General features: G+C 39.0%; 1 protein-coding gene across 1 annotated transcript in view; it reads left to right on the plus strand.

The window, feature by feature from the left end:
- LOC116313582 (metal transporter CNNM4) overlaps positions 1-25,290 on the plus strand; it is a 51,325-nt gene that overhangs the window by 16,934 nt on the left and 9,101 nt on the right. The window contains exons 2-5 of the mRNA XM_031731333.2: positions 3,262-3,405; positions 3,629-3,763; positions 5,752-5,921; positions 17,998-18,094. Of these exons, the coding sequence (XP_031587193.1) occupies positions 3,262-3,405; positions 3,629-3,763; positions 5,752-5,921; positions 17,998-18,094 (546 nt within the window). The remainder of the gene's footprint in view (positions 1-3,261; positions 3,406-3,628; positions 3,764-5,751; positions 5,922-17,997; positions 18,095-25,290) is intronic.

The following is a 25,290-nucleotide window of genomic DNA, read 5'->3' on the forward strand; positions in this document are numbered from 1 at the left end:
TTCTGTTTTCAAGGGGCATCCAGTCAGAAGAGAGTTGATGTAAAAGGGAGGGGGAGGTGTGGAGTACCAAGGTCCACTGTAAGATGGATAAGGATTATACTGAACTGTGAATCATGCAGATCTACTCAAGCAGAGTCCAGTAATGGATACAGGGCTAAAAATAAAGCGATTAGCTTATCTTTTCTATTGAGGTTTCTTAAAACTATAAAACACTACTGAGTTTGTTATTGTAATTACAGGGTGGCTAAAATGTTAGTTACTAAAGAAAAGATATAACTGAAGTGCTGAAGTAGGTAGCATAGCTACTTTTGAAGTTAGTTAAGCTGCTCTCATATTACCTCAACCTCAAAGTTTTACGGCTTCTTTTTCTGTCAGTCCCTAACACCTCTTTTGGTTTCTTTCATTTTCCCATACAGTTGAGAAAAGGTAATCAGGAAGAATTTGCGTGGGAAACCCGTGAAAGGGAACATATAAAATATTGCTAGCTAAATGATGACTCAAGATGAGATCATGCCAAGATGAGAACTGCTTGCAATTTCTGTGAGCTGACATTGAACAATGTTTTCCTTCTTTCACCCCAACCGGTCGCAGCAGATGGCACCGCCCCTCCCTGAGCCTGGTTCTGCCGGAGGTTTCTTCCTGTTAAAAGGGAGTTTTTCCTTCCCACTGTCGCCAAAGTGCTTGCTCATAGGGGGTCATATGATTGTTGGGTTTTTCTCTGTATGTATTATCGTAGAATCTACTGTACAATATAAAGCGCCTTGAGGCAACTGTTGTTGTGATTTAGCGCTATATAAATAAAACTGAATTGAATTGAATGTTGAGCTTCCTCGTGAGCATCCAAACTAAGTAGACAGACATCATCCACCCACCCCTACTTGCCATGTCTTCATATCAATGAGTTTTACTGTAAAGCCGGCCTAGTGGGACAAATTCTTCAAAGCTCCTTTATTTTTAATTGTGAGGTAAAACCAGGCAAGGTCGAAGCTGAGACTGAAGTGTGTGTCAGTGTGCCAGCAGCATCCATTTTGCAGGACAAACAGCAAGGACATGCTCCCGGAGAGGAAAATCCCAGTGCCTTTGGTCTACATTTAATCGCTGGTCATTTGTAAATTCCATTCATCACACGCTTCCCGACAAAGACCACTGATGGACCTGTGTGGTTTCTCGCATTCAGAGCCTCTTCTAGTGTTTCATCCTTTATCACAGCTTAAAAATTTGGAGTTATGTGAAAAATGTGAATAAACGTTGTATTTATAGTGAAACAGATGGTTATTAAAACGTTATTTAATTGACCGTGAAGATAGCTCGCCTTTTAGTTAGGAATCAAATTGTCAGAGTTGTTGGCCTGCAGCTCAGATCTAATCTCTTAATGGCTTGTGTGTGTATGACTGTGTGAGAGATGGAGTACTGCAAACTAGCAATTTGGATGTAAAGCTCTATGTTATAATTGCAAGAAAAATAAGGATTTGAGTCCAATTTGGACATAACACATCTCTATCCAGTTGTTATTGAACACATTGGATTTGAAGTTGTAGTGTGGGTTGGAAAACTAAGTTAAGTCTTTAATTTAGTAACTTAGCATAACAGCAAGGAGAAATGTAAGACAATTCACTCCAACAAAATTGTTTCATCAGTATTTATGGGATGTCTTAGTGCAACGACCTGAAGGGGGCACTCATCACAGCTTGATAAAGTCAGGGTTCTAGCTGTTCAAAAACATTTATTGTATCCATTCATTTATTGCAGGGGTTGGGAACTCCAGGCCTCGAGGGCCGGTGTCCTCCAGGTTTTAGATCTCACCCTGGGTCAACACACCTGAATCAAATGATTAGTTCATTACCAGGCCTCTGGAGAACTTCAAGACATGTTGAGGAGGTAATTTAGCCATTTAAATCAGCTGTGTTGTATCAAGGACACATTTAAAACCTGCAGGACACCGGCCCACCCCTGTTTTAGGTTTGTTTATGTGCTTTTTGTCTTGTAGCATTAGCTTCTCCCCCAACTGACCAATCAATGGGAAGAGTAAACTTTGTCAGCGATCAGAGCTTGTATGCCTTTATTTGAATAAAGGCTCGAGTTTTGTCAGTCATTGAGACTTTTCCTGCCAATTTTGGTTCTTCTGGGTAGAGTCAAGGAATTTACCCACTTGGGGACCATTGCTACTATTCTCTGATGCTTCTCTGTCAGGGTTGTGAATAATTCAGAGCATTCCCAAGGCTTCTTTGGCACTGCTGCCAACCAGTGACCATCTGCACTGTGACGGGTTCTTTATTTTAAGAGTTGAGCAGGGGACACATGTCTCATTGTGTACGTGTGTTCTTATGTTGTACAGTAACATTCATGACTAAAGTCCGGACCTAACTTTAACTGCAATGACCTGTACACATTAACAGGCTATTTGTGGTGCAAGCAAAAGGTGTGGGTCGAGGAGTTCATTTTAGAAAGTCGTTATCAGATAGGAATACTCCCTGATACGATTGTCTTGATAGAGAGACTCTGATGGGCTTTCATGTTGCAAGATAAAACTAGACGTTGTGTAGCAAATATGTTTTTTTTCACCCTCAATAACTATGACTGGAAAAAAAAAACTATTAATACAATAATAAAATAAAATATTGATATTTTATATTGCATGATCGTTTAAAAGAGCATGAATGAAGCATGCACATTTTTTTTAGAGGTTAAATAGAGCTGAAACTATATTTGGCTGTTAACCTGAATTTATTATGTCAGCATTACTAAGGCATAACTACATTGTTGACAATGTAGTTGACAATGTAGTTATAACTAGATTTTCACTTTATTACCTTTCTCTGATTTGATATTGTTCCCTGCTGCTGTTTGTGTAGCAGTGCGGTGCTGACATCATTTAAGGTGCAGTTTATCGAGTGCCAAATCAAACTATCCAGCCTCACCTTTTTTTAATCTGTTTACAGAAGAAACCAAACATCATGGGATCATAAACAGTGAGAAAGGAATTTAGAGTAAAACATTTGTGGTACTAATACTGTCTGTAATATTTTAAATCATCCCATCATAGGTAAAAGAGCTCTATGCACCTCTTTGTTGCAACTTTCCTGCTACTCTATAATTAAGTTTTTATTCAGTTACAATAGGACATCTAGAAAATTAATGAGGGAAGATGTTTTATCCCTATTCTTACAACCCTTCTTCTTGTGGATTTAATTATAATGCCTTACAGAATGGTTAAAGTAATCCTCTGATAATCCAACTAATGAGGCTCATTCTCTGATTTAGGAAAATCCCACCTGGCCATTGTCCAGAAGGTGAACAACGAAGGGGAAGGAGATCCTTTCTACGAAGTGTTGGGGTTGGTCACCCTGGAGGACGTCATAGAGGAGATTATCAAATCAGAAATTCTGGATGAATCCGACCTTTACAGTGAGTTTGATTTTGCTTTTGTTTGTCTTGCTTTATCGCTTTATACTAAGCTTGTCTTAACTTTCAGTTTAAGTAACATTATTAAATCTGTGAAGTATTACTGTTCAACCTTTGGGATGAATACCTGACAAATGTCAGGTTTCTGTTAACTGAATGAAGTGTAAATTTGATCATTAATAAATGCTGCTTCTTCTGTTTTTTGTTTTTTTTTTGCTCTTCTTAGCTGATAATCGCACGAGGAAAAAGGTGGCACCCAACAAAAACAAGAGAGACTTCTCTGCCTTTAAACATGAGAGTGAATCTAAGGTGAAGATCTCTCCTCAGCTGCTGCTGGCTGCCCATCGTTTCCTGGCTACAGGTGAGAAAGGAAGTGTGGAAACATGAAATGACACACATTCACTGTCAGTAAGCGCAGCGTTACATGTACCCAGTAGATTTATGGTAGGCTTCCTTCATTTTGATGGATGTGTTTTAAAAAAATCCATCATATTGTAACTTTATTTTATTTTATCATATGCAATGCACAAAAAACACCTTTGGGATGTCAGTAAGTGAAGGATTCTGTCATGTGACCATCTGACAGGAAAGACAGGTCTATGCATGCAGTGAGGAGATTTGCACTATTTATTTACTTTTAGGATCTATTTAAGACCCATCAACATGTCTGCCTGTGCCTGCCATCGACTCTGGACAGACTAGCCAGCTGCATGTAATGCTACCAATGACACACATCTCTTGAGAAGTCATAGGAATCTATCTGCTAAGTGTGCGTTAGCTGATATGAAGCAGTGGCTAACTGCATCTGGCAGTTAGCCACTCCTAGCATGACGTAGCACTTCCTTCCCTGGCACACACTGTGGTATTCACGTCTGCTGTGTCTGGAGGCATAACGTCAGTGTCTGCTGACTTAGTTTCTGTTTTCTTTCTGAGGATCTTGGTCTAATGTTGCTTTTTTGATTTATCAAACAGGAGTTGTTTTTTTTGTTGTTGTTCCGTTTATATCAGTAATGTGTTAAAGTTTCCATGTTTATTTGGTCTTTTTTTGTTCTGTTCACATTAATGATTCTTTCCCAGCAGATTTGAGAACATGTCTCTAATGCCTCTGTGCACTGGTGCATTCCTGCAGTATGACTGATGGTCGACAGACATATTTCAGACAGTAGAACGTGCATTATCAAATAAATGCTTCAGTGTGACGTTGTTTGTTTGTTTTGTTTTTTTTAAGGATATTAAAAGCCATTAATAAGTAGACATAAAATGTAAAAGCTACACCTTTGATTTACGAAATCATTGAAAACACTGAATCCCAGCAACAGCAACAATACAGGGGAACACTCTGACTTACTATGTAAACCATAGTGAAAGGGGGTTGTTTGCCTTTCCGATGATGAATTCCAACATTGGCAATATATGCCTCATCTCTCAGTGTGCAGTGACCATGGCTTTGTTTGCAGGGTGCACCATTTCTTTGTTTCCAGTTTGGGTGGGGACCAAAGCACTTACAGCTGAGCTCTGATTGCAACAGCCTGACGGTTGAGAAATCCATGTAAACCAAATATATTTCAACAGTTCCTCTTCTTTCTCATTTACTTAAAAAAAAAAAAAAAAGAATGCCAAAAAAACAAACAAGGACACCATGCATTAAACATCTCTGCAGCGTTTTTGCTCAATAAACACCTAAACCAAGTGTTTAGTTATCAAAAAAATGTAGTATTTTATAAAATTTAATTTATTTTTAATTGAAAAAGTGTTTCAATTGTAGTTAATTCAACTATTCAAAAGCTAACATTATTTTAAAAATAATCCGGTAACAAAAATGTGTCGCAAAAGCAAATCTTATTAGATTGTTGGATCATGACAAAAATGTAATTATCAATTCGTCCTTACCTGAATAATCTTTAAACCTTACAGCTGTCACCAGGCATTAAGAGCCACACGTGGGTAACACAGTAGAGGAAGACAGAATGTCAGTGTTATATTGTGTTTGTTTGTCTGCAGTTTCAGAATTGTTGATTTTCATTTAAGTACATCTGGATCCTTTAATTGAATAGTTTGTGGCCTACCTACTGACAACATATAACATATGATACAACTTAAACTCAGCTTAAGTAACCTGTGTTTTCGTTATGTCCTTGCTGGACTGTAAATTATAGGTTGGCCTAACGTGTGGATGAAATTAACCAGCACTGTTTAATTTCATGTTTACTATTTTAAGAAATGCCTTGGTCAGTTTTGGTCATCCTATATACTTAAGAGTACTTGCATTAAAATAAAAAAACGTGGCTTTTAGTCTTCACTAATAAATGGTGTAAAATATCTGTTGTTCTGCTTTTTCTCTTTTGGCAGAGGTGAGCTTGTTCAGCCCGTCTCAGATTTCAGACAAGGTGCTGCTGCGAATCCTGCGTCACCCCGATGTGATCCAGGAGATCAAGTTCAATGAGAACGATAAACGGTCAACCCATCACTACATCTACCAAAGGGGCAAGCCGGCCGACTACTTCATTCTCATCCTGCAGGTACTCAGTGATTCAGGGAGCTACATGGGTGTTTGACTCCTTTGTTGCTTCAGGCTAGATTTGGAAAAATGGTTGGTCCGAATCCAAAAATCTGTAGTTGCTCACTCTGCTGTCAGATATTTGCTTAGAACTCTTCATTCACAGCACAGCACTAGGATTGTTTTGCATTTTAGTTTGTTTAGCTGTTGTGTCAGAAAGACCTTAGAAGTACCTGTTGCTGAAGGAAACAGTGGTGTGTTCTATACGACAAGAGTTTTATCAGCAGATAGCATTTGTCAAATTAAAATATTGTATATGTTTACTTAATTAACAATTAAATGAATTATTGATGATAATTAATTGAGCTATCTCTCTGTAGTTAAGCTTTGAAAAAATTAATTCGCCCAAAGCTGTAAATATGCTTTTTTTTTTTTTTCCTGCTTTACTTTTTAACATTTAAACAACATTTTCACATCAGTGGCGGGAAAAAAAACGCAGCAGAGACATACGATTCCCTTACCTAGGCATAAGCTGCTACGTTCATGGCACACCTGCAGTAACAGGAGATGAAACATGAACCGCACAGTTGAAAACTTCACATTTCGTCCAGATTTTTCATGAAATATTTCAGCTCGTGTTTCATGTTTCTATTTATAAACAAAAGACTTGTTACTCTTGTGGCACAAGGTATAGTAGTATAGGGAATAAAAAGAAATTTGCACCCAAAAGTACTGCGCTGCACGCCTCTTAGCAATAGCAATTTGTGTTTCCAGTCTCATTGCCATAGATCTGTAAAATCAAGCACCTTTCCATTCAGTCTGCTTTTATTAACATTTGTTTCAATTCAAGCTTGGTACTGTAATAAGACGGCACTGTGGCAACAAGGGAGCTTGTGAGATTCCTACTCTCCTAAATAATTTATTGTTGACTACAACTGGTGTGGTTCCAAAGTGGAAGCATTTAGGGGCCAGTGACAGAGCAGGGTTGCCAAATGCTGAAGATTCATCATTTACACTGCAGAGTCTCAAACCTCCTCTGGCGTTAACATTAGCCCACATGCTTCATTTCTGGATTTTCTGTAGGTGTAATGTTTAGATGACTCTGTACTTTTATCCACAGTGGGAATGTATTGCCATATTACTGTCTGTAATTCAGTAGTAATTATAAATGGTGACCTAATAATCAGGTTTGATTGATTAAAAGGGTGAAAAGAAGATTTCACAGTGCAGTGACCTCGGACAGACAAGCGGTGCCTGTAGTAGGGCTGCATTGAGGTCCTAGACGACATGCATTGTATGCCTGAAGGAACTAATTAGATCACAAACTCGCTGCTGTCAGATTGCTTCAATACACCAATCCCAAAGCTAACATAGACACACCCATTTCAACTTGAAAACCGCCTCCCTCTACACGTTCATGCTGTAGCGCACAAAGAAGTAACTTGCCCTGATTTTGCACATCTGCTGCACTCACTCTGTGTACATATAGACGTGCACTCAAATCCCAAAGGGTGGGAAAACTACGCTTCATTGTCTTAATGTCACTCTTTCACACACACATATTTCCCAGAGATTGTTTATGTCATTGTTCCCAAACAGTCATTAGCAGGGTTCGCTAATCTGGAGATCTATTTCAGCTTTCTCCCCTCCACTCTCCTCTGTGAGATTTTCCCGGTGGGAGGCCGGATACTGTAGCTTTTGTGGACCCCACATGTGGAATAAGTCGGTGGCATTTACGGTAAGCATGCAGGGCTTACAATTTTCCACCTCTGGTTTCTGCATAGGAAGATACCACAGAAGCCTCTAACTAGGGAACAAGCAGTAATGCTGAACCCACAGTACACAGTACAGTACTTTTCTGATGTGTGCAAACACAAAACAGAGATTTGTGAAGTTTGATGGGTTGCCTCAAGTTACCAAAAAATAATGCAGGGATATGGATTTGGAAAGAGCTGAGATTACTTGACCAGCAACATCCACACTAAAACATGGGCAGGTGCAAGCATAAAGAGAAAAAAATGGCTTGCACTCGTTGGGGTTCCGCTTTAATTTCTTTATTGCCCAAATAAAAATGCAACACATTGTGACACATCGGGCTTTCCTGGCTCAAGCCTTCATTAAGCAATACAGAGTACATAACACCAAATTCTATAGTTGATCCCATACACACTATATAAAATATAAAAAGCAGGACATAGGAGATCACCCACTGGTCTGTGAAGTCCCATTTTGAAGTCTTGAGTTGCCATAATGGTTTTCTGAAACCAGATGCGGCAAGCGAGGAGTTGGTCTGATTGAGAAACCAAGGATATTACGTGCTCATGTGGTTGTGACTTGCCAGTCTCAGCGTAGGTCTAGCCTAAAGCATGCTGTGCTTTATTGTCTACTTTGCTCTAAATGGGACCAAAGTTTAGAAAATGAACATTGTGCTATACTAAATAAGACTTGCAACTAACATTTGAGACTTTAAACTCATGAAAATGTTTTACTGAGATTATAAAGCAAGACAGAGACAGTCATTTTCCCTTTTACAATCTGACATGTCTTTGCAACCTGAGAAGGAGGTTAATACGATTCTGCATTTGCTTTTTTTTTTTTTTTTTTTAAACCCCCTTAAATAATGTGTGCCTTTTAGCTTGGTGCAGTCACAAGCTGAACCAAACGGAAACTTATGAGACTGTAAAGTGCCAGAAACCGCAGTTCCCTTAATGGCCACTTGAAGCAGGCCCTAAATGCGAATCCCCATAGACTGCCATATTAAAATAGCCTGATTTAAAGTGGGGGGTTGGTTGATGTTTCATTTTAATCATTTGAACCATTGAGATCATCCATGAAGTTTGCTTTTGTGTGTAAAATTCTAGTATTTTATTATTGTTCTTCAGCAGTTGAAAAGACTTATTGACCAAGCTTGCTTGCCTTAGCTGATAACCATCTTCTTATCCAAATATGGTCACTTCTGACTTCAAAATGCAGAGTCCAATGACAGTTTGTGACGTCTTTAGATAAGGGGAGCTGCTTGTTTTCATAGATTGACTCACTGCACATACTTTGACCTCTGTTTATCTGCAGACGTTAGATTTTTATTTTTATTTTTTTTACTCTTATGTTTACATCAACATCCAGTGTGCGGTTGACTCACGAGAACAAAAAACCTCAGATATTATAATTCGCTGCACTTGTTCCACTCCTTTATAGGGTCCACATGATTACTTTGCATATGTGTGTGTGTTCCTGTTGGTGATCCTTGCTGTCAGCAGGCAGCCTATTTGTTTATGACCCGAGTGATTTATGCATCTATAAAGATGCTTAGTGATTCTCACAAAACGGTCAGTATCGCAGCCTGAGTCCGATGTCTGTTGTGTTCACAGGGTTCACTCAGCTTTAGGAGATGTGCAGGCATCATCTGAACATTTTTAGATGGTATTTAATTTCAATTATAAATTTTCCACTTATGTTTTGATGTTGTACAAGAGGTTTGATCATTTTTATTTTTGAGAAACCTCTGTTATGCATTTGTTTCACAGACTGGGGTCAACTAGTTTCTAAAGTGGACAGAACAAAGACAAAATGAGATTAAAACAAAAGATAAAATCAGTGTTTTTGACATTATGAAATGTAGACTAGACATCGGTAAGTCATATAAGCACAGTTGCTGTACACGCAGTACATTCCAGGGTAATTACATCACATCATTATTAGAGAGAAGCTCCTTCCTGTTGTGAACAAGAGATGGAAAAATGGAGTCCTGTGAGAATAAGAAATATTCCTGCACTTAAAAGGAGGCAATCTTTGTGTGTGAGTGTGTGTGTGAGAGAGATGGAGCCTACACCATCGACACATTAGGCTGGGGTTGAGCTTGTTATTAGTTGACACTGACTCACATTGTTAAATCCCACTGAGGAAATGTTTGTGTGTGTCTTTGTGCCATAGTGTAAGTGAGTCAATCAGTTTGCACAAACTGTTGGAGGAAACTGTTCAGTTTGACATCAGCAGTTCATTTTATGACAAACACATGCTCACAAACCACTAAACACAAGCGGCTGGCAGGACACACTAGGCCTCGCACGTGAAAGCTCACAACCACAGTCTCCCTCTTACACACACACACACACACACACACACACACACACACACACACACACACACACACACACACACACACACACACACACACACAATCAGTGTCAGGTGGTGTGTGTGTCTTGAGGCAGAGCCCCTGCAGGCTTTGTTATAAGTTATTAACAAACCTGTGACAGTGAATCCTCAGACCTCTGCAGGGGCTCTACTGAGCTTCACACAAACACAAATGCAACCTACACAGCAGGAAGGATCCTCAGACAGTCTGGGTCCTTATCGCCATAATTCTGCCTATGAATCTATTTTCCAGAGTTGTAATAGTCACACATAAAGAAAGGTAAATGTCATTCTGACTGCAACACACAATTCCACCCCTACTCTAAGGCAGTGGGCACTTCAATTTTTACACGCTTACATATACACACACAGTTACTGTCCCTCCATTTAGAAAGGCAGAGGCGTCACGGTGTAATTATTTTACGTGTAGTTGTTTTTTTTCCTGTGTAATAATATTCAACATTGCTATCAATACATTTTTCAAAAAATGTCTCTCTGTGCAAATTGGGTTCAAAAACATAAACAGCTGTGGGATACTGTTTGTCTGTGATTTGGACCGGGGGAACAAATCGTGGCAGGATGAGCCTGATATTATTTGTATCCCGCTGTAACTTTACTGTATAAAGAGCTAACATGTCCAAAATGTCAGGAGTAGTTAGTCATTACAACAAGTGTTTGTGAACTAAAAATCAAAAATGTGGGATACTGTTTGTCCGTGATTTGGAGAGCCCAGCACGTGCTCCCAATGCAGGGAAAACTAATGCAGGTGACGCCAAAGGGAAGATATGCTTCACCATATTTTCTAGTCTTTGACTTGGAAGTAAGTTGGTTTGGAAACATATTTGGCGATGCTTCATCTCCTGCTTTGCGTTTGTGTGGAAGCCCCGTGTTAGCACTGTCCAGGCTTTCTTCTTATTTTTTTTTTTTCTTTTCATACCGCCGCCCCCCCCCCCCGCAATGGCTCTGCGCCCCCTAGGGGGCGGGCCCCACACTTTGGGAACCTCTGCTCTAAGGGATGCCTTCTTCTTTGTGACTAGATGGCTGCAATATTGTTTATTGGTTGTCTCTCTTGTGGGAGACATTATGTTATCCCAGAGTGTAAAAGAAGGAGTGAGGGTGGAGATGGCAGCAATGATTTTCCTTGACTATAAGAAACAAAAGCAGGTAGTACAAAACTAAGAGCTAATTAGAAATAAACTGTTGATATAGTTCATATTAGGCTTTTATAAATACTCTGCTCTACGAGGGTTGTCTCCTGTGGAACTGGCTCCAGATTTGGGTTCAGGAGGCCTCTCTACTTTTAAGATTAGGCTTGAAACTTTCATTTTTGTTAAAGCTTACAGTTAGAGCTGCATTGGGTGACTTCTGCCATCCCTTAGTTACGCTGCTGTAGACTTAAGTTGCTGCGGGGCTTCCCCTGATTTCTGACTAAACGCTTCCACTCGCCGTGTGTGTATATGAAGCTGTTTGCTTCTCTTTCCTGAACCTTAAATGTTTCACGGCAGATGGCTGCCCTTCCCTGAGCCCCTTCTGTCTGTCTGTCCTCTAAGGTCCTCAGAATGTTTCTTTAGTGACATCAGGTCCTCATTTCAACTCTGTACCAGGACATCCTCTCTCACCTTGCTCTCTTAAACCTCTTAATGCTCTGCTGTCATACTTTCACTGACTCCTCCTTTCTTTTTGAAGTCCTGCTTCCTTGACACTGCCTTTTCTTCTTTCACTGCCGTTGCTATGCTTTGTCACTGAAGTAGAAAATTCCTCATAAGCAATTCCTTCCTGTTTAGCAGTCGCAGCGCAACATAAATGATCATTCAAGTACACAAAGATTGGTTTGATGTATAACTTGTTGTTACTGACAAATATCACAGTGCTGATGAGTCCTAACGTGGCCACTTGAACTTTGGCCAAGACCCACCTACAGTTCAGCAAAAACACACAACCAGAAAACACACCTACGTTGAACTTTAAGCTGAATAGCTGAACAGCTCAAAGTTAGTTAGAAATGAGTATGAGATGTGTTGCTCTCTGAGGTTTATTACCACCCTCAGCTTTCTATTAGAAACTAAAGCAAATTGTGGTGTACTAACACATTGTGTTGTGGGTTTCATTCTTCTGCAGTGAGGCCCATATGATGTGTATGTTTATGAATTATGGCCTGTGAGAGCTCCGTGTAGTGACAATTGTTTCTGTTGTCCTTTTGGAGCGACAGGCGACTCTGAGACAAAGAAGTGTGTAACTGTTATAGGAAACCTTTTTTTCCTTTTATCCTCAAGTATCACTCGTCAGTCATTCAGGGATAATGTGTAAAGAAAATTTTAATCAAAGTGGTTTCCATTTATGTGGTGAAAGGACAAGGTGTTAAATATTAACTAGAAAACAAATGAACATAAAAGTAAAATACCAAAAATTAATCATTATTTAAAAGTCGCTTTTCACGAATACTGGATCAGACATTCTAAATTCTGAAGATTTGAAATCCCATTATTCCAAACTTTTCCTTGAATGGTGATCTTCAGTGAAGTTCCTTTTAGCCTGAGATGGGGCTTAATTTTCAGCTAGTTTCTAAGAAGCTGGCGGAAAATTTACTAGCTGTTTGAAACTTTAATATTTAGGAGAGAAATATTCAAGCCCAATGTTTTCAGCCTTTTTCGCAGGTCTGCTAAATATACACATATTTTATGCATAATTCCCTCATCCACAGCTTGACTGCAATTTCCAGTTGGACGTCTACTAGATTTTTAAATAAAGGTTGAAATAATGGTTTGCTTCACACAGTAACTTGGTAATTTTTACAGTTTTGGTTATTTAAAAAAAGATGATCGGCATGAAACTGTTTCTGTGCTGCATTCATTTTTACAATTAGACTCTTACATGTTTCCCTTGTGTTTTAAAGCAGTGCGCCGGTTTACTCCTTGAGCCTTTCTTAAGAGCCCTCGAGCAATGAAGGAAGTCAGAAAGAAAACATTTTCTGCAACAGGACAGATAAGACTGATTCACCTGTGTCAAAGAATTTGATTTAAGGAAGTCCAGTGAGTATCAAGATATGTAAAAGATAAACAGCAGAGAGAAAATAGTTCCTAATAGTACAGAGTGCGCTCACAACAGCATTTAAAGATTTTTTTTTTTTTCTGGAAAAAATAATGTTAATTCCCTTAAAATGTATTTTCAGTGGTTTGATCACCACAAGGCTAGGGTCACTTATGGTTCACTTTGTTTTTGGGCAGACTACAGCAGCTAGTCTGAGCTTTTATCTCATAGAGGAGCTTAAGTGGGTTTTGTAATGAAGGTTTGAGACACTTTTTACTGCAGATCTGAGACTTTTAAGAAAAACTTTCTTCTCACATACCTAATAAACCATCACTGGTAGACGGCTAATGAAAGTGCTCTGCTTTCATGACGTTGTTATGTCATTACTGTGCTTTTGCTTAACGCCTGTCAGTGCAGATCTAGGAAAATGGGTCGCTTGTCGTCAAGCTTCAGCATGTTTCTATGTGTGTTTGGTTTTTTTTTTGTTTTGTTTTGTTTTTAGCGTGCATATGTTTCAAGCTAGCTATTTGACCTTTGCCAGTGTTCGCATACACACAGACATGACTACATGCCAGGAGATGATTGACATCTTTCACCGCTCTGATATACTTGTAAGAGGCTAGTGGCAGAGCAGGTTTAACAATTTCATTAGTGGTCATAGAAGGAAGTCTCGCTACTGTAAACCTTGTATACTTGTGGGGCAACGGTAGAGGAGTTGTTCGAGGAATGTCGAATCTTCCTGGTGGTTGTTTGTTTTCTTTTCTGCCTTGCCAGTAAAGGACAACAGTGAGAGGAGGCTTGCAGTGAATGTCTGCTCGTCTTTCAGTAGCGGGTTGTCCTTGATTAAGGCATTCGACCTCCGATTACTCTGCAGGAGCCTGTGGGTGCAGTGAGCAGGTGTGAATGATTCTAACCAGACAAATTTGGACCAGAACATTTTGCCAAAGGGAGTCGTGCCAAGTCAACGTAGCCTTTAAAATAAAGCTAAAATGAATACCTCACCCACTGAGAGGATGGATTGTCCTGATTTGGGAAATGTAGTTTGGGTGGATGGGGGCAAAATCAAAGTATGTTCTTGAAATACAAATTTTAATCTAAAAGGTCAAACAGCATCACATGTTAATGTTGGCTTGTTAACTGTAGCGTGCAGGCATGTGGGAGTATCCAGGACAAGCCTAAAGGTGTGACTGTACCTGAATACCAGTCACCTAAACATGTTTAACATTTGCACAGCCATTTTATCTCCTACTGTAACAGTAACTGTATTTAAGCTACTTTTGACTGCTCCCTTATTCACAAGGAGTCACCACAGCAGGTAGTGCTGCATGTTTGATTTTCCGCTAATGCAGCCCTAAATGGATTCATGTCTCCTCCTGGGTCGAACACGGGATCTTTCACTTGTTAGGCAATTGTGTGATACACGAGTGTGAAACTTTAATTTGTAGTTTTTTAATCACAACTCCAACTGGAATACACTCAGACAGGTCACTGTCAGGACACCCCCACTTCAAAAATAAACTCGTACAACAAATACAAATATATTTTCTTTAAATGAAACTTTCCCAACACCCTCATTCAGTATATAGAATAAGCATAAAGCAAATAAACCGTAATGATCCAAATAACCGTTGCAACTGCTGCTCGTCTTTGGCATCCACGAAGTGTCACATTTCTTTTTAAGCCATGTGTTTCTTTTGAGAACCACTTGTACTTTATTGTTATACTTTCTTATGTGTAGAACTGAAAAATACATGAGTCTGGCAAAAAGGGGGGGGGAAAGCAGTGGTTTCACACTGTAAAAAGTAGCTTCCCATTCTTAGCTGTGTCCCAATTCCTAGGCCGCATCCTTCGAAGGACCCCTCCTTCACGGTCTACGTGGGCCAGGTCCTTCGATGAGCGAGAAGGCCCGAAGTGCGAAGCTGTGAAATGGGACGGTCCAGCCTTCAGAGTTGCGTCACCAGCTGTGTCGGTGGAGTTTAATAAACTCAGCCGTCTCCTCCTTGCTCCGTAATATATAACAGGACATTGGAGTAAATTCTCGACCATCTCACACTTCTGTTTAATCAGTTTTCTGTTTGACGTTTATTCAGCTGTGTGAAAACTATCACCTTCATCTCTTTGTGCTCAAATCTGCTAATCTGCTGGCACTATTTGCAGTTATCAGTCATATGATGGCGTCATGGTTAAAAGCTATACTTCAGAAAAGTGTCTGCCAATTAAAAAGTCGCACATTGTCTCTGGGATGGGGAAAAGGATAAAAATGCTGTGCAGTTTCAGATAAAGAGGAACCTCTAGTCACCCTGTGCTGCAGTTAGCAAGAAAACAAAGTGTACAGTAATTAATCACCTGACAGGTCAGCTGATGATTGGTCATTGTTTATTGTCCTTTAGATGTTACCCCCTCTGCACCTCAGTTCGTCAGCACCATATGTAACTAATTTAACCCAGTTAACCTCAAATCGTGGTTTGTGTACTCTTGTGTGTGTATGTATATCTTGCTGTTACCGTTTTCTTTCACTCTTTCTCTCATCTATGTTTATGTTAATCCGCATTTTTATCAATTCAATCACCAAATTAATCATGTAATTATTTGCAGACTAAATAAAGAAGTGGCACAGCAATGATGAAATAATCTTTTTTGAGAGCAAACAGTTTATTTTAGGAAGAGCGAGACCTCACAAAGGTAAACAAGGCTAAATATGGATACACGAATCAGGTTGTATGTGGTTGGTGTCCTAATTGTTTCTAGAGTGTTAGACGAGCTGTGGCGTAGATTTTTGTTCTGATCACTTTTGACAGTTGTGAAATGCTGCGGGCCGATGTTGTGAGTTTAATTCAGCAGAGAGTTTGTGATTGAAACCGCCCACCTGGTAACTCCAGTGACGGATACACTCCCTCTCCCTCTCCCTCTCTTGTAACAACAAAGCCAGGTTTCTAAATTGGCACGCGCCCTAAAATAGCACAATGGATGGTTATATCGGATTAATTGTGTTTGTTGGCTGCTCTCTGCTGAACCAGGAGGTCTTAAGGGGAAATTCACAGTTAAAACAATAATTTTTGATTGTTCAGTTTTTATGATATTGATTGCTGAGTTATTAATCTGTGTCTGCAGGTTTTACATGCTGATGATTTTTATCCACATAAATCCTTAACAGACTCCTGAAACATGACTGCAAACCTGCATTTTTAGAGCAGTGCTTACCTTCTGTTTTTGGTAAAGTTGACACTTTATTGATATCATTTGAACATTAAACTGAAATATTAGCCAACGATATAACAGATTTTATGGCTGCTGTGTTTGGAAGCTTTAAAATCTGCACAAAAATTTCAAATTAGGTTTAATCAACACTTAACAGCAAACTCATTCAGATGTTAGAATTTAAGTCCTAAGCTAATTGTCCTGCTGTATTTGTCACTGTTGTAAGCATAGCCCACCCTCTGTCCTGTTTGCCCATCTCTTTCTTTTGTCGTCCTTTTATTTTACCACCTGTTATGTTTTCATCAGCTCAGTCCATTTGCAGCGGGGTGGGAGTGTGGAGTGAAGGAGGGATGGCAGCATGGATTAACTGTGCTGTGTTGTTGCTGCAGTTCACACATTCCAGCAGGACGATCCGGGCCAACTGCCTCCAACACAGAGGCCTCCTTAACCCCCTTCTGTCCTGTCCTCTGTCCTCTTATCCCTCCATCTCCCTCTGTGTGCCCCTAATCTCTCTTCCATCTCTCTTTACAAAGAAACTTCTGCTACGCTAACTCCCCTTTCTCTCCATTGCATCACACCCTCCCTCTGCAGACAGCAGCTTTGCCAGATGTGTATCATGTTTCACAGTGTTTATTGACGTCTGATCAAGGCCAGAGTAAACCCGTTTCTTCCCACAAGTGATGCAAAGCATCTCCTGAGGATGGTCACTAATAACTGCTATATGGGTTTTTTTTTCACCTGTTATTGCACCGCCCTCTAGAGGCCAAATTGTGTCATTCCATAGAAAAGAAAAGAAAAGTCAGGGCTGCTCAGCAGAAATTGTGATCTTCCAGTGCTTTAGGGCTTAATTAGGAAGAAGGATTGACTGATTAGCAGGAAGTAAATCAGTATCTCCATTAATATGCTTAATCAAAATGACCAAACATAGCCAGTGAGTCTGTTTTTAAACAGCAGGAATTCTTCCTTTTTATTGTCATACATGATGGGAAAATGGATAAGGTTTTGAAATACTTGATGGACAAAATCAAAGTAAAATGTATATATTTTTTTAACTTTATTGTGCGTTTTTCTTACCTTTTTAAAGTGCGCCACACACACACACCACCGCTGTGTCATTATATAACTAACACTGGCGGTAGCGTCTTACCCAAGGACACTACAGCATATGCAGGGACTTGTTAGCCTGTGATTAGCGAGAACAGGGATATTAATAAATAAATAAATGCCTCTTAAATAAAAACTCTCTCTCCTTCTCTCCACACATATGTTTAATCAGTTTGCTGAGACTTTAGTTCTGCCATGAGGATATGACCTTGTCTGATATGCACAGCCCCAAAGTGTTCACTACAGAACATTTACATGCCTCAAGTCATTTACATGACTTAAGGGATGTAAATTTTAGAGCCACGTAATGTTTCGCTGGATTTATGTCAAAATGAGTAAGAACTTCGAGAATTTCTTTTGTATTATTTTGGCACAGAAACACTAGCTTCAGATTAAATGGAGAGCTGAAATCCAAGAACATAAATGTTCTGAAATTCTGCAGTCATTTAAATAGATTATTTAAAATACCTATTTCTATTATGTCTGCCTTAATTTTTCATTGGTTCTGAAATATTGCATGTGGCTCAGCACAAGGCTTGAGGATGACTTTGCAGAGTAAATCCACATGAACAGAAGGAATGAACTGTTGCAGCCTTAACTGTTAAAAAGCACGAACGTCTGTCCTGTTTTTGCAGGGTCGAGTGGAGGTGGAGGCTGGAAATGAGAACATGAAGTTTGAGACCGGACCTTTCTCATACTATGGTATCATGGCGCTCAGTGCTCCCACACTGGGTGAGTCCAAAACACATTACTGTATGTTACACACGTACAAAGAGCATTACACCAAGATCTCAGCTGGTACAGACGGACAGCTTTGCAACATTATTTTGTGGCCCATGATTTCTTTTAGTGCTTTGTTTTAGTGCAACACAGCATGTTGCTTATCATATGAAGTACATGATAAAAAAAATATTAAATACATTTAACAGCTGACTACATACAGTTACATTTGTTTTCTATTAGTTATAATTAAATCGCAAGAAGGAACCGCTACAGAGCAAAGTGTAAACTTTTACAGGGACAAAAAAGAAAAAGCATCTAAAAATACATAAAAGTACACAGTAGTCTTCTTTGGCCCGTGTTACAAGTTCCCCCAGATTCCTGAAATTCAGTCTCATTTAAAAAAACAAAACAAAACAACAACAACAGAAAAAAAAAACCCCATACATATAAATGTCACCAATCAGATTCCTGCACTTTATTCCCACCTAGAAGAGGAATTTGAAGTCTTCCAGCCCCACCTGGTGCACAATTTAAAACATTACAGTTGGCAACTTCAAAGGGCTCGTAAAATACAGACTGGAGCCAATTTAAAGGAAAAAAATAAACCTGTGAAACTATAGTGAGGAGTGCTTTTTGGTACCATGGTTTGTGTTACTGCAAATCGCTGACCTTTAACTTACATTGAAACATCTTTAGACTGATGGGAGAGGTGTCTTCCAGAATCATAGCACCACCAACATCAGGACACTAGAGGTCACTGAATGTTCTGAGTATGAAAATGATCTCAATCAGTGAATCACCTGCAGGTCCGATACGTTACAGCAGTCTCAGATTTGAGAGCCTCCTAGAGTCAATAAGGGATGCACCAATGTGTGCTGATACCAGTGTTTAAACATCACACCTTGACCAGTGTTGAAGGTTATTCCCACGTGACTTTAAGCTCTTTACCACACAATACTTAAACATAAACAAGCACAACTGATTCAATAACAGATAAATATGATGGGCTCTCTCATTTGCAGATACTGACTGACAATTCAATAAATATGGTGAATATTGGCCAATACCAATATTCTATTGACATTTGGTGCCTCTCTGGAATCTGTGCCAAAGTCCAGTGAAACTGATCTGGATGCATGAAGACAGTTTAAATTGTTTATTATTCAAAAAAAAATTAATGTCATTAAAATTGTTGGCTGGCTGGAGGGAAAGTGGAAAGCGGCATGTCAACCATCATGTGTCACAATAGGAAACTGTATTTGTGCACGTTTCTATTACTGCTTTTTGTCATGCACACAGTCACAAACGTTATGTGCTTCAGACATTTTCATTGTATTCACATAATTTGTTCATAAACACTTGGTGCACCTCATAGTAATTTATTACATGTTTCAAATTTGAAAAACAAATCTGAAAACTCGCTGTTTGTCATACGTGAAATCCTGGTAAATTAGTAAGATAAGATGGCCTTTATCTTATCTTACTAATTTACCAGGATTTCACGTATGACAAACAGCGAGTTTTCAGATTTGTTTTTCAAAAAAAAACAAAAAACAAATCTGAGTAATCTGAGTAGTAGTAACCATAGGTCACGTACTTCATGTAGCTTAAGAGTTACAAACATCTAATGCACGCTCACGTTTCGCACGTCCCTTCAGCAGGAACTATGTCTTCATTTGTACCATGTGTTATCAAAAGTCGAGTTTTTCTGCACGTATTCAGCATTAAAAAAATAACGTTCTGGGTTCACGGAGGCCATGCCATACCACATGTATCTGAAAGGAGAAATGACTGCAACAGTGATTGTGAAACCGCTTTGTGTATGACTTTTGACCTCTCTCCCTTTAATACAGTGTCTCATAAACTCATACTTTCAGTTCATTCGAGATTTCCTTCCTTTCTCTGCCAGTTTTATACACAGTGTCTATTTCTTCTTGTATTCAGTTGTCAGCTTATCTCTCTGCTATTCAATCGTGCCGCATCAGTCTTTGCAGCACATCTGTTCAGTATCTGCGGGGAAAATCTCGGTGTGCTCACCTTCGATGCTGGGGTCAGACAAGATATCAGCCTGATAGCAGCTTGATCTGACAGATGTGGGACGTTGCATCAAAAAGCTTGACAGTTTATTTCATCCTGCTTAACAGAGCTCTCCAAAAAAGACAAAATCTCTCTAGACAACTTACCAGAACCCTTTTTACATAATCCAGGATAAATACACTCAATCTAAAATTAAGTGAGGCTGAACGGGTTCAAACCGAGCTTTCTCAATGTGTTTAGGAGAAAAGCAATATAACAAAAAAATGTACATTTATAAGACTTAGATAAAATAAATTAGCTGGTAACATGCTTTAAGGACTAAAGAAATAAATTCATTCTGATATGAAATGAATTATCATTTAATGTTATACTTTTTTTTCCATAACTCTGTTAGTATTTTGGGACCCAGATGGAGAGAGAACACCAAGTATCGTGTTACTATGATTTAAAAAATAAAGAACTAAAAGTCTTTTGTTTTCATTCCCAACAATAAAAAGTTGGGCTTTCTAAAATCATCATTCTTGTTCAAATTCAGTATCGTGGTTTTTTTGTTTGTTTGGTTTTAGCTTGATTATTTGAATTGAATTGAATCTTTATTTTGAACATGTTAAGAAAAAGTACAACAACATAGAAATAAAAAGAGACAAACAAAGCAAAAGAAAAACAAGCAACCACAACTACAAAAAAACCAACTTTCATGTTCAAAAAGGAGCATAAGCTTATCTATTATTGATTTTTTTATCTCTCTCTCTATCTCTCTATCCGTCTATCTGTATATCTATCTATACACAACACCTCAAGGGATACACAACCTACAGATATATATACCCATTCATACATACCCATGCACCCGCACACACATATACACACATTGGCGTTATGAAAATATTGGACGAGAGCACCCTATCAAGCTCTACCTCCTCCCTGTACCCTGCAAAAACCATACCCTTGATTATTTTGAGTCATGTTTTGAATTTGAGAATATTTATCATGACACTCAAAAGTATTGATGACTATTGATTATTGTAAAGTGTCAAATGTGAGCACCAAATTAATGCCAGGTTAGATTTATAATGTTTTATTATTTAGTACTTAGTATTATTTATCAGGTTTAATTAGAAAGTTTTTTGGAAACGTTCAAAAACAAAAGATTATGTTCAGACATTAAGAAGCTCTATAAAATAAAAATAAACACTGTCTTCAAACATTGTTGTATTCATTAGTTCTGATCTGATGATCTGACATAAGTTTTTCAAGATGACCGTACCCTAACTGATTCTAATAAACAAAAGCTTTTTGGTGCTCAAATTGACATGTGAATAAAATTCAAGCTCCCCTTCTGTCTGATCAGCATTGCAGGGAGACTGTATGGACAAAAGCTAAAGGCCACCTAAACCTTACACCTATAGGAAGTGCTCAGCCACTGACTGTCTGACTGACTGTACAGCTTTTATGCTGATGTTAATACCAGAGAAAGATGGGAACTGCTTAGCTATCGAGTCAGCAGAGCAGCAGCGTGTACACACTAATGCTGCTCCGCAGCGTCATGTGGTCTGCCACTTTGTGGCTGATTTGCTGCGGTTCTTTTATCTTCCACTTTGTGGTAATACCACTTACAGCTGAGAGTGAAATACTCAGAAGCATGGCCCAATACTTTTGTCCACATAGTGTAGGCTGTGAAAACCCCAGAGCGGTGATTGAGTTTCAGTGTGTCTAACATTGCCGCATTAAATCACAATGAATCAGCATCTAATCTGACATAAATAATCTGATTTCTCTTCTGTATTTCCTTTCAGTTCCATATTCAGAATAAGTGGTTTACTCTCTCAAGTGCCGCAGATGGCGAAACATGTGAAGTGCTTGTATTTTGTTATTTCCCTTTGTCATCTTCTGTTACTCATTTCATCAAATTTCTGATCAATCAGACTTTCAGAAGCAGCTGAGTAACGAGAACCTGAAAATTTCACTTCACCTTCAAACAGTGTAACCTGACGTGTGGTGATTCTTTCAGTGGAGCAGAGTTTCTCCTGGTTTTGCATGTCCTTGTCCAGACTGGAAGCAGATCTGTCTCTCACTGACTGTCCCTCCCTCGCCTTCATTCCTCTGCCCCCTCTGTCTCTCCTCGTCAATATCACCTCCTCTATCCTTCCTTCCTTCCTTCCTTCCTTCCTTCCTTCTCTCCTCTCCCAGTGGCTGCACATCGTCCTCGTCACCTCTCCTTTAAGAGGTTTTCTCTGTTCTCTCGGTTGCCAGGTAAACGCCGGCATGTCTGGGTCCTTTAACACGAAGGACACATGGGGCACTGGGTGGATGGGTAAAGGGGGGCACTAGCTTTGACTCTGTTGTACATGTTGGGCAAATTGATGCCGGATCACTAAGAGAAGAGAAATTCTCATGGCAGTGCTCTTTGTGGGTTTAAATAATAGATCACTGATAAGACTTTTATATACAGTCCTGTAAGTTTTGCTCAGTCCTCACCTGTCCTCACATCACCATTTGATTGCCCAAAGGTGTAGCACGTTGAGGTTTCAGCCCACAGATCACAAGTACAGCGCTAGCTTTCTTCTCTGTGTGATTCAAGGCAGATTTGTCCTTTAAGAAGAGCAAAGATTTAGAGGATAACAGCTACTTTTTGGCAAAGAAACTCTTTGATCAACCAAGACAACCTCCATCACAGCAGATCAAACTACGTCTGCATTTTATTGTTCCAATTTTGGACAGCAAATGAGCAGGAGGAAACAAGAAGGTGATAAATCAGTGTTCTCTTAATGTAGGCCAGCATTAATTTAAATTTACTTCATTGTAAACAACTTAATCTCTGTTTAAACTAACCTGTTATTTGTCCTTTTGAAAAAAAATCTGTTAAATCGAAGCTTGATCATTTTTTTCTCTCTCAGCCTGAGCGACGTTGTTACCACAGCCAACTTTGTGAACTCGAGAACGAGGCAGAGTAGGATTTTTAAATTGATTGAAACCCAGTGAACTCGATGCCCCAGTCACAAGTCAGGTTTTCTGGTAATCTTGGGAATGCATTAACCGAGGAAGTCATCTTGGATCTTCACATATATTATCATAGGTGAATCTACTCGGAGGCTAAGGGACAGCACGAGCGACTGCCAGTATTTTTAGAGTGTTATACATGTTTGGCCAAGAAGCTTCATTTAAAAGAAAAAAAAGTTTGAGTTTGTTTGAGTACTCATAGCTCTGTTTAGTCACAGTCACATGTGTAACCAAAATGGCAATAACTTGCCTTTTGACAACCTCTACACCAAATATTAGCCATAGCTCTTTTTTAACCCCTAAATATTTGAATAGGCTCTGCTTTCAAAAAGTACTAGCATCAGTTATTTCAATTATATGAAGTGTAAAATAATCCCAAATTGCCTTTATTAGTCTAAAAAGTGTCTTTAAGGGTGTTTTCAAAAAATTGTTTTGAATAGTTTACATGGATAACAGCCTAAAGCAAAGTAAGTTTAAAGTGTTTAGCACTAGATTGGAGAAAGACTTGAAGACAGATGATGGAGATATGGAATAATGTGACTTGGTGGTTGGAGAAAAAGAAGGATTTTGGTCTGTACAATAAGATAATTTTGCACATTCATTGATTCATAGTAGCACCGAGGAGATGCGAGTGTGAAACTGGCGTCTATCGAATTTTTTGAAATAATGAAAGTTGATCAAAGAGTTTATCAACTAAAATGTCAGCACACTTCTTAAACTGGGAGGGAATGCGGGGGGAATAACACGATCACGTGGCATATCTAAAATAAAACTCAAAAGGACGGGACGACATCATGAGATGCACAGATGGGACATGAATCCCCTCGGGGGTTAAGCTGTCTGCTCTTTGCAGACTCTGCTCCTGATAGCTTCAGATGGGCTTGTCTTCTGTTGGCATTGCATGAGTTTTTAAGTATAACTGCTAATGCTATTTAGAAAGAAAGAAAGAAAGAAAGAAAGAAAACAATGACCTCTCTTCATCTGGATGTAGTGTTTTCAGTGGAGAATGTGGAGCTATTAAGATGCAGCATGTGAGCCTTTTAATTCAGCTCTTTTTTGTTGTCGTTGAACTGACGATGTCATGAAAATACTAGTTTTAAATAGACTAAATAATATTAATAGCTGTAATAGACTGTAGTGTTTTTAAAGCACAGTAAGAACAGTAAGAAAAAAATTGTAATTGCTGTATGAATTAAAATGGGTGTATGGTGATTGTTATTTAGAATTTGGTCCAATCACTCGTCTGCCTTACTGTTAAAAGCACCGACTCCCTGTGCGAGCACCACATTACAGGTAGAGGGTAGTTCTTTTAAAATTTTCAGAGTTTTGTTCTCAAAGATCCAGTAGGAGACTTTTTGGAGGGTTTGACACTGTGACCAGTGACACAGACAAACATGAATAATATTAAATATTCATCAAAAAGGAGAAATTCAATAAATGTTTTGATGTAACATTTATAAAGGAAAAAGAAAAATATGTTCTATAAATCTGAAACCATCAAAGTCGTTCTAGAAGTCTTGAAACTTGGGATCCAACTACAGCAAATCAGGGCGATTGTTTTGCAGCTGCTTTCTAAATGAACAGGGAGGAAGCCATATTTAATGTTCACTAGGACACCATTGCCAGTCAACTCTGATGATGAAGTTTGGTGACTTTATCTCAAAATAAGGTTTAAAGCTTTCTTATGTTTTTACTACACGTGGGCACAGTTTTATAACATTACAGCGTCATTAATGACTCAATCCAGACTAAAGAGTGGCTCTGTTCATCCCACTACTGAGCAAAAGCCATGCTCCTTCACATTTTTAACACAGTAAGTCAAGAAAAGGGTTAAAAATGACACTTATGTCATTAAATGAGTAATAATGAGTAGAGAGAGATCCCTGTCCCCACACCTCTAAAATCCTTGTAAAACTATACTGCATGTATGCACTAGGCAAACAGCATGATTGGTTCATACTTTTCCCATTTAGGCTTTCAATTGTGTTTTTGCAGGGAGGGACGGGGTATCGCTATCTTTAGCACTCGCGTTTTTAGCTAGCAGAGAGCATGTGTATGGGGGAGAAACTATGACCTCATTAAACACTTTCCTTATGAGCTTCCTGTTTCATTTTCAAGTTTAATCTAATACATCAGGATGACCTTTAGAAAAACCATCATGATGTATT

Source organism: Oreochromis aureus, linkage group 12, assembly GCF_013358895.1.
Source record: "Oreochromis aureus strain Israel breed Guangdong linkage group 12, ZZ_aureus, whole genome shotgun sequence".
NCBI classification, from domain to species: domain Eukaryota; kingdom Metazoa; phylum Chordata; class Actinopteri; order Cichliformes; family Cichlidae; genus Oreochromis; species Oreochromis aureus.